The sequence below is a fragment of the Blennius ocellaris genome (assembly GCF_963422515.1).
Source record: "Blennius ocellaris genome assembly, chromosome: 9".
Classification (NCBI taxonomy): Eukaryota; Metazoa; Chordata; class Actinopteri; order Blenniiformes; family Blenniidae; genus Blennius; species Blennius ocellaris.
Window position 1 is genome coordinate 12,137,317 of NC_137658.1, and position 10,131 is coordinate 12,147,447.

General features: G+C 42.3%; 2 protein-coding genes across 2 annotated transcripts; both read right to left on the reverse strand.

Moving 5' to 3' along the window:
* Positions 1 to 1,151: 1,151 nt before the first annotated feature.
* LOC308134198 (gap junction alpha-3 protein-like) lies at positions 1,152 to 4,987 on the reverse strand. Its single transcript, XM_080501840.1, has 2 exons — positions 4,662 to 4,987; positions 1,152 to 3,795 (listed from the first exon to the last, which is right to left on the reverse strand). Exon 2 carries the CDS (start codon positions 3,774 to 3,776, stop codon positions 2,679 to 2,681), a length of 1,098 nt encoding a protein of 365 aa, XP_080357966.1. The 5' UTR covers positions 3,777 to 3,795; positions 4,662 to 4,987; the 3' UTR covers positions 1,152 to 2,678.
* A 648-nt stretch (positions 4,988 to 5,635) lies between these two features.
* LOC308134384 (gap junction beta-1 protein-like) lies at positions 5,636 to 8,184 on the reverse strand (the record flags this gene model as incomplete). The annotated part of the gene is made up of 1 exon (XM_080502093.1): positions 5,636 to 8,184. The coding sequence occupies one exon, from the start codon at positions 8,182 to 8,184 to the stop codon at positions 7,357 to 7,359; it is 828 nt and encodes a 275-aa protein (XP_080358219.1). The 3' UTR covers positions 5,636 to 7,356.
* Positions 8,185 to 10,131: the final 1,947 nt, after the last annotated feature.

Below are 10,131 nucleotides of genomic sequence, written 5' to 3' on the forward strand. Positions count from 1 at the left end.
TCAACTATTTTCACCCTCAGGAATTTATCATGGCTTTTCTTTTTATTGCATTAAAGTTTCTGCATGGTTCATTTGTGGTAACTTTGTGTTCGCTATTGTGATCCTCTGGTTCCTAAAATTGATTTGTTGTCTGAAAAGTGTATGAATGTTTGGCAGATAGCGATTATCTCCATTTTAACTGTTTGAATTTTCCCTTGATTCCTTGACTGCTGAGTGTAAAAAAGAAAAGAAAAGAAAGAAAGAAAGAATTCCCATGTGGGATTTAAAATTGTAGTTGACTTGTGACTCTAGAACAAAAGTGCGAAGTGCAACCCCCCTTATCCTACCCTGGGACAAGTAACCAAACCAAAAGAGACATGCAACTACGGTACTAACTATCGCAGACATGATTTGTACTTTTGTATCTCCATCTTTTAAAAGAAGATTTTTTTTGTGTAACTAATTTAATTTAATTTAATTTAATTGTAAAATTTGGACATTCTCCCTGTGCGTGCATGAATTTTCTGTGTGTCATAAAATTTTACGCAACAGTCCAAAAATATGATTTGAGGTTCAGTAACTCCAAAGTGTCCACATGTGTGAATGTAACTGTCACTCTGCGATGGACCTGTCCATGGTGCCTTCACTCATAGTCAGCTGGGATCATCGCCAGAGGCCCTAAGTTCGATCAAAGTGTAAAAGATGGATGGATGTACATTTTAGTTGCTTTAGGGTCAATTCATGTCAAACTGTTGCTGTATTATGTTTTATTTTGGTTGAAATATTATATTTCTGGGAAAAAAATGTAAGGCATTACATTGCATTACATTTTGAGGCCCTGGGCATGCACCCAGTGTGCCTATCCAGTGCTCTCCTTATGTTCTGATGCAACCACAATGTAAAAGTTTGGCTTCATGAGAGGATTTCATTTCAAAGTGCTGGATATGACTCTGAGTCCTCATCATTCATATTGGTTCATCTGTCATCATTTCAGGAACACTTATAATCTCAGTCTCACAGACGATCACGTTATTGTGTTTCACAACGACCTCCATTTTTCATGATCTTTTGTAAAAAGTAGTTGTAACATAAAAAAAAAAAGAAGAAATCTTTATATTCATGGAGCCATACATTACAAATTACACATCTGATTGTTTTGTCTTGTTTTATGATTATTTGTTGTCCTCAATAACATACTGGGGATGTGAAGCACCTTGTATCTGGCACTTCAACATACAAAAATCAATCTTGTGTATCCAGAAATGACAACTGAAAGACATTGAACTCATTTGTTTTTCACACATTTAAACGGCAAGAAAAATCTGATTTGCTCTTCTTGTTGACACACGAAGCATTGACAGGAAATTATAAACGTACCAGGCCAGAGAGATGACGGCTCTCTCTCGTCATGAACATGCTATGTCATTAATTTCAAGGTTCTCATACCAGGAGGTGCGTGTGTGCCGAGCTTTCCTGGCACTGGTGAGACTTTCATGCTGTGCTGGAAATGCAGACAACAAAGACTTCACACATGACGTGTTTATTCCCACTTGACCGTGCTGATTTTTAACATACGGACATGTTTGCGCGCAGATCCCGATGAGTCAAACTACACCTGACAGATTCATTTGAGAGTTGCATGTCAGAGCTACTGGACATGGAAACCAAACACGACCCAAAGATCCAATTTAGGACTTTGACAATAAACTTTACATTATTGAGATACAAACTTAAGATTACAAATAAACAGCTAACCGTGCAAATTTAAGACAGGTTTATTTCAAGCAGTTTGTCACCGAGTGCCTTACAAAAAACAAAATAGCACAAATACAGGTAAACAAACAATGTGTTTATAATTATGTACTAGTTGGCTGTTGCAATAAAAAAAAAAAAGAGAAGGAAATAGAAAAAAAAGACACGTTACAAAATGTTGGAGCTCCTGAGACCAGTGCAATTTGTTCTGAGGCGCGATCTGGAATTTGAAACAGCAATTCCAATGTGTGTCAGGTATTGCGCAACTCGTCACTTCAAGTCTAAGCAAGTGAACGATGCTCAACGATGACCTGAAAACAGTTGGCGGGGAGGTTAATTTTAACTATTCGACCTATCTGATTTCTTTAAACAAGGTCAGGTCATTGCTGAACAAGTTCCTGCTTTGGATTCTGGAACATTAGGAAGATAAATCACAGAAATGTCCCATTTAGAGCTGAACCTACCGTTTTGTGGTTGTTGTTGTTGTTGTTGTTGTTGATTCATTTGTGGGTCACAACTCTGAATGGAGGATAAGTCCATACATTAAATAAATCAAATCAAATAAAAAAATAGCAATATCAACCAACATTTACTGAAAATACTGATTGATTGCTTTAAGAACAGTCTTTCACTACACAGTGAAATCCAATTGGCTTTCAAATAAAGAAAAAAAGAGAAGAAAAGAACCCAATAAAGAATAATATGACAGCTGTATTTTCTTGAAGAGGAAAGTTTGATACTTGTTGAACCATGTCAGTCTCGTCCACATCACAGTATACTTGTGGCCTCTCTGTGTGCCCCATAAATGTCACTCCCCTCTGAGCTGGAATGAGTCAAACCTATGCTATCTTAAAGAGAGAAGTCAGGACAGTATGTCTGAATGCTTCCGAACAACATATGATCACCCTCGCAGCAATTTAAGACCCCTCTGAGAAACATAAACCTTCTCATATCTTCAGATCGTCTATTCTAGTCTTGTTGTTGCTGTGTTTGGCTCCGTGGCTGGGCCTGGCCTGCGCAGGTGACCCCGGGACCGATCCTGCTCCCTTCTTTCCTTTCAGGTCACATTCCTCTGGCTTGCTGCTGATCCTCTCCACTGCCAGATTGTCTTTATTTTGCTTGTATGCGGCCTTGCTGTGGTATGGGTGGAAGGAAGCGTCTGTTCCTGCAGACAGTGGAGAGAGGTTGTAACTTGGTACGGGCGGGTAAGTATTTTGTACTTGGCGGTGTTCATGGAAGTAGTCGTCGTAGCTTGGCGCAAAAGGCACGGCACCCTCTCCTGGCTCATTGGAGATGCTCTCGGGGGACTGATTTCTCCTTGTGAAGGTGACGCCCTGGCGACACTTGGTAAAGCCCAAGTGGTAAATCTCTACGAGGTTGAGGAATAGCGACACACTGGCCACTCCCAGCATGAAAATGATGAAAATGGTTTTCTCAGTGGGCCGGGATATGTAGCAGTTAACCACATTGGGACAAGGTGGTCTGTCACATGTGTACATCGGTTTCAACTCAAAGCCATACAAGAGGTACTGGGCCACAATGAAGCCCACCTCAAACAGTGTCTTAAAGATCACATTGAAGACATATGTCCGCAGCAGCTCCCCCTGCAGACGCACTCGTCCTTTGTCGTCCCGAATCAAAGCCTTCTTTTGCTTGCCGTCCACAATGAGGGCCTGTTTGTCTGAATGATGTGGGAGCTCTTTTTCTCTCTGCTTCTCTTTCTCTTTATGCTTTTCCTCCATCCGCACCAGGTGGAGAATGTGTCCCAGGTAGATTAATGTCGGCGTGGACACAAAGATGATCTGCAGCACCCAGAAGCGGACGTGGGAGATGGGGAACGTGATGTCGTAGCAGACATTTTCGCAACCAGGTTGCTTGGTGTCGCACGTGAAGCCCGACTGTTCATCACCCCACACCCTCTCTGTGGCAGCACTCAGGATCAAGATGCGGAAGATGAACAGGACAGTGAGCCACACCTTCCCCACCACGGTGGAGTGCTCCTGAGCTTTTTCTAGAAGCTTCCCGAGCAGGTTCCAGTCCCCCATGGCTGTGTGAGGGTCAGATCTGTGGTCACAGAGACATCAGAGTTATGAAAGCAGTCCCATCAAAAAAAAAAAAAAATATGTGTCTCATAAAGAGTCGTCTCCACAGCAGAAGTGCACAGTGACAAAAATAAAAGTATTCCATACGTTAAAGTAAACTTGAACGTTCCAAACGGCTAAGTCTCCAAAATGTCTTACCAAGTTCAGCAGAGCTCAGCACAAATGAGACTCCAAGGAGCCAAGCTACAAACTGATTCCCCAAGTGGGAGACGCTTTGGCGGAGCAGGTAGTGGTCTTATCCACGTGTGCGCAGACAGGATTATATTTACTTTAGGAGAGTATATATTTGGCAAGTGTGGACAGGGGGAAGGCAGGGTTCAGTCATGACTCTGCAGCTCCTGGCCTCCGTGACCTGAACCATGGCAACACGATCCACACGCGGTGAAATCAAACACCAGGCCAATGTGGTAGCAGTACGAATTAGAAGCAGTTGAGTAATACTGGTACTGCCGGCCCCTGTGACACATTATGTTAAAAATATATTCCTGTTTGGATGGATTTGCTGTAGCAAAACAGAATAGGAAAGTCAAAGTATGCTACTGTGAAAGAGAATTGTGTCTGAGTAACGACTGACTTGTTGCAGGTGAACTGATGCTAAGAGACAAACCTTCTAACAAATCTTGCGTTTCAGCAGAATTAGACTGAGCGGACCTTCTGAGATTGCTGGCAGAAAGAGTTTAAAAGGAAGTCATGAGAAAAGTGTCTCAAGATGATGGAAAAAACTCTACACGCAGCTATTGGTCACGGTTTATCAACCTTCAGTGAAATTTAAACTAACAAAAAAATTCCACGTACTGGTAAATTCACAAAATATCACTGAAAACCTACCTTTACTGGACAAGGCCACCTTGTCAACTTATACGTCCCATGGAGTGAAGCTGTCCAGGTCTTGGATGGTCCATGAGGCGGCCCTGCTTCGCTGACAGGCCTCAGTGCATCGCTGATCTTAAGGCCCTGAGCAATGCCCTTGAATGGACAGGAAAAGTGGACCCCCTGCAAGCTGCAGACTCCGTTCCACACTGACAAAAACCCCCTGGGTCAGTGGTCTGTCTTCAAACGCTGCTCAGGACAGGAGTCAGGATCCTCAGGGTCTTCCGCTGACCACAACACACAGCCGTAACCCACTGGACACACACAACACACACTCAACCATGTCCAACCTGCCCTCTCTCAACCCCCTCCCTCCTCATCCCCACCCCCTTTACCATGGTTAAATTTGGCATCGTCCACACTCTAATGTAAACTATCAAAGCCCCTCTACTTGCTTGTTACAGTGAGTGACGGAGCAGCTGACCAATGAGGCTGCCTGCTAAAGTCTGTCTGGGCCACAAGTGTTCCAGGGCTCTAAATATAGCACAAGGGTCTCTCTCCTATCATTTGGGGAGGAGGGGGATATGATTCGGAGATGAGCAGCCACTGGCATCCTCAAGTCACAAATCACAATGACAGGAAGGAGACAAGTCAGTGAAAAAGTCCCATTTCTACATAACAGACAGGCGAGGTCAAACTCCGGCATCCAAACTAGGAATATTTTTCCCGGATTCCGTTTAAAACTACACAGAAGTGTCATCTATATCACGGAGCAAAAGAAAAACTCAATAACTTCAAATAATGCCTATTGGTAAGGCAGTTTATTTCTTAACATTGTATAGTTTCATCCCATTCTACAATGTGGATTGTTGACCTGGAAATAATAATAATAATAAAAAAAAGTAAGCATTTCAATAAGAGAGTACTGTATGCATTACATGAACAAAAGACAAAACAAACAAAAATGATCTTCATGACGTACCATCCGTGTGTGCCTGTGCATGACAGGACGTTTTCCGGACCAGACACTGAATAATAAAGCATGCTAATGTTAATGGGAACAGGTGCAACTTTATGGTAGTGATGTATTTCTGTTTGGAAAAGTAGGTCAACTACAAACATTCATCAGAGCCCAGAGGACTCTAACTACAAGACAGAAGCTGCAATAAAGCGAGGAGGTGGTATCCTCAAATGAATACAATCCGAGTCAAAACGACTACAGTACTGGGATTTACAGATCTCTAAAGAAATGAGCCAGCAGACAAGTAAAGACAGAAGGACAAATAGTTATTCTAGCCTTTTCGTCACTTGATCGATTATCGACTGATTTGTTCATTAAAGTACAGTGATAAGTAGTATTATTATGACTGGGTAAATACAACCACATTTATTTTGGATAGCACTTTTTTCTTGAGATAATATTTGCCAGAGCAGTACGAGTTGCACGGCCGCTTATAAATGTTTGGTTTTCTAGCACCATCCGTTATTATAGAGTCACTGCAATATTCTAAGTTACATAATGATTATTATATATATTTTCACAAAATCCATCTTAATGACAGTGCTGTAAAATGTAACCACCACACTGTTGCCATCTTAAAACTACAAGTCATTACTCACAAATGTCTTTCCCTCCCACAGTTGTGCTAGTTTTGACTCCCACTGGAATTAATGTGGTATAAAGCCGCATTAGTTTTTATACCTAAACATTCATTCAAACAACCGTTCAGCTGTTTAATTCCCTCAGTAATCTGCTTTTATTTAAAAAGATTGAAACTGTAGGTTTTGTACACTTTGCGCATTTTAATTTGAATTAAATACACAAAACATTCCAGCTATAGTCATTCCAAAGGTTTAGTTTGTTTTTATACAAGTTAGAACTTTTTGTACCTTTCAGATGACAGCACACCGTATTTGATCTCAACATAATATGAAAGTATTTCCATAAAAACCTAACAAACATGCTCGAAATAATTCCCTTCATCTTTTTTTTGTTGTCAAAGCCACATCTTTCATGCAACGGCAGTCAAAAAACATTGGCCAATATGAAAAATCTTCTGTGGTGTGCATACATGTGATGATGGGAAAGTGATATCCAAACTCCGAGTCGGTTGCCAAAAGCAACCTTTACAATGCAAAATTCCCTTAACATCTATTTTACACTTGATATCTTGTGTTCTGGATTAGATTTTTCCCCTGTATCAAAGCTTATGAAAACGACTGTTTTGGCAGAGATTTTGGTCTTTTAAGCACGCAAACCAGCCACACTGGCTGGATTTCAACAAAAGCACACTTTGAAGAGCCTCGCCAAGCAACGACAATGCATCTTTGACAACAACAAAGGAAAGTATAATGCTCACAGTTAAGAATTTAACTTGAGCAATCGTCCCACCTTGACAGCTCGCTTCAACTACAGAAAAAAAAAAAGGAAGAATTGCAGAGAGAAAACCAAACGATTTGAAGCAAGCTTGATCATACAATATTGTCAGCTATAACCGATTTAAATGTAAATGAGCTAAAACGCATAAATCCTCTGCTAAGACCATTCCTTACAGACTTTAAATTGTTTTGACAAAATCTGCAAATGTTCTTGTCAGTAAGAGTGAAAAGAGGAATGCATAAATAACATCTCAAATATACAGTGTACATGCCATTTGTGTAGAACACGCTCCATGAATAGGTGTGATGACTGATGATCAGTATCGAGGAAGTCTCAGAAAGCAGAACACCTTTCGCCCTTCTCAGTCGGGGTCTTTTTGGTCACAGTGAACTTCGACTTGAGCGAATGATCTGCTATCAGCTGATTGATTTCATTCTGTCTATAGGAAGACAATTTCTGACTTATCCAAGCTCCTTTGGACTCGTCGTCCGAGCCGCGACAGCACCGTTTGCAGGCCCTGCTGATGAGGTACAGGACCTCAGCCAGGTTGAGCAGCACACACACTCCAGACACTGCCAGCATGAACACGGTGAAGATGGTCTTCTCCGTCGGTCTGGAGACGAAACAGTCCACCGTGTTGGGGCAAGGGAACGAGTCACACTTCACCAGTCGCACCATCTTGAAGTCGGGATAGATCAAGTAAAAGATGTAGAGGAACGCCGCCTCAAAGACAATTCTGAAGATGATGCTGATCATGTATGTCCACCAGAGAGCTCCTGTGATCTGGAACTTCTGGTTCTTGATGCGTTCCAACTCCTTGGGGCTGCTGCGGCCAGCCCTTTTCAGAATCTTCTTATCCATGTGTCGTCGGTGAGCGACATGCATGGCCACCAGCAGTGCAGGGGTGGAGACCAGGATGAGCTGGAGTGCCCACAGGCGGATGTGCGAGATGGGGAAGAACTGGTCGTAGCAGACGCTGTTGCAGCCGGGCTGCTGGGTGTTGCAGGTGAAGCCAGACTTCTCATCTCCCCACACGCTCTCTGCAGCGACCACCAACACCAGGATACGAAAGATGAAGATGACCGAGAGCCAAATGCGTCCAATGCCAGTAGAGTGCCTGTTTACGCCGCTGATCACGGCATAAAAGGAGCCCCAGTTCATTTTTGCCTCCAGGTCTGCAAAAAAAGAACAAAAAAAACCAATAACATTGAGGGTAGACTTACAATTTTAGAGATTTTCATTAAGCAACAAATTAAAATTTAATATTACAGAAAACGATCAAGGAATTTCCTGAAAATTCAGCAAAATGCCTCAAACAGAATATTTTATATTTCTATAGTAACAAGTACCTTTTCACACTTCTTATTGACCAAAAGTCTGTTTTTTGTGAGTTCCCAAAGTACATCATCTGACACCTACAAATACTGTTGTTCGTAGAAAATGTAACCATCTTGAAAAGCATAACATTAGGTTTTAAAAAGTTTACCAGGCTCAGCCAGTGGTGCAAGCGGCGTAAGCAGCGCCCGGTCCAAAGATGACCATCTTGAGGTGTGATCTGAGCATCAAGCTGGATTTTGGCGGAGTGAGGAACAACAGACAAACATTGCCAAGTTGCTTGCCGGCCATATAAAAGCAGGGGCGATGGCCTACGGCCGTGCACCGTCACAAGACGCACCAGGTTGAGGCCAATTGCGAAACATTTGGTGGACCACGTGGTTCGTTCACCCTGTATTAATACCGTACTCCAAGACTGACCTTCCGCCCAGTTGCAGACAGACAGACTGCCAACAGATTCCTCCGACATGCCTGTTTCTTTGCGATTTTCCTTTCTTTTTTTTTTTTTTTGAGGACAAAGGAAAGTTTGATATGCCAGATGTGCCTAACAAAATTCTGAATTCCTAATGCTCTTTAGAGGCATATTAAGTACAAATACAAGCAGGGTGAGGGCAATGGCAATGTCACCATAAGCATTCCAAGTATTCTCCGAGGCATAAGGGTATGTCAGCCGTCACCCACATCAAACCCAACCCCTCCACACTCTGGATGTTAGTAGAAAAGGATCAAAAGGACAGAACATGTATTTTACCTTCTGCTGTGGTGGTACACAAAAATGTGTACAAAATGGGAAGAAATGAATGAAAATATTGTGTTTTTTCGCGAGCCAGAAGGCTGGATTGAGAACACCATGCGTTTGGAAAATGCAAATCATTCCTCCGCCACTAGCCACTGCCCTGCACCGTAGCAGTCATATGCTCTTATATAAACTATTTACATACAATGGCACCCTTTATTGTGCTGCAACAAGCCTCTTTAGAATTCAGATCAAACGCCTCGATTTCCGCCTACCCCGGGGCAAATGAAGGAATCTGTGTGGACACAAAAGGCCTCGGCCCGCCACATTATTTATTGTCCTTGGCAGAGCCGGCAAGTGAAGGAAGCTTTTGACCCAAGCCACAGGGAGCCAGGAACAGGTTTGCAAAATCATCCAGAAAATACTTTTTCTTATGCTCAGAGCACAGCAGGCCTCCTGCCCCTGTGTGTCAGCGTAAATTAGGATACATACATGTTTGATATCATTAAAGTATTCATCCTGCATGAACCATTTTCAAACTGTTTATACTCTGATCTAAGCCTTCTCGCTTTGTATCCATTTCTACCAGGAATTTTAGACACAGGCAACTGAACCATTTATATCACTAAAGATGAACCACGTTCAATAATTTGTGCCGTCATTCCCATTATTAAATCTAATCACAACTGAGGTTTAACAGCTGTGATCAGAAGCTCCCCTATAAAAAAAAAAAAACCCAACCTAATTTACAGTAACGGTAAACTTCACGCAGCAGAAAGCACAATGTGATTGTTTGTTCGGGAATATCAAATGATCTACAGCGGTCCACTGTACTGCGAGCACGTCTGCGTCACTTATGACAAGAGTTGTGGGAGGGTTTGGGTGGCTTGGCAATTCTTTGAATGAACTAAAAACTCATTTACATTTTCCTGACAGATGGGCCACACGAGGCATGCAGTGCAATTGCAGAGAGTCTTTTATTTCGGGAACGGAGAAGCATATGCACAGCAAACAATAAGTCAGCCACTCTACAAGAA

What these genes read in the sequence shown, in the direction of transcription:
- LOC308134198 (XM_080501840.1), bottom strand. Translation starts at nt 3,776, where the DNA reads ATGGGGGACTGGAACCTGCTCGGGAAGCTTCTAGAAAAAGCTCAGGAG.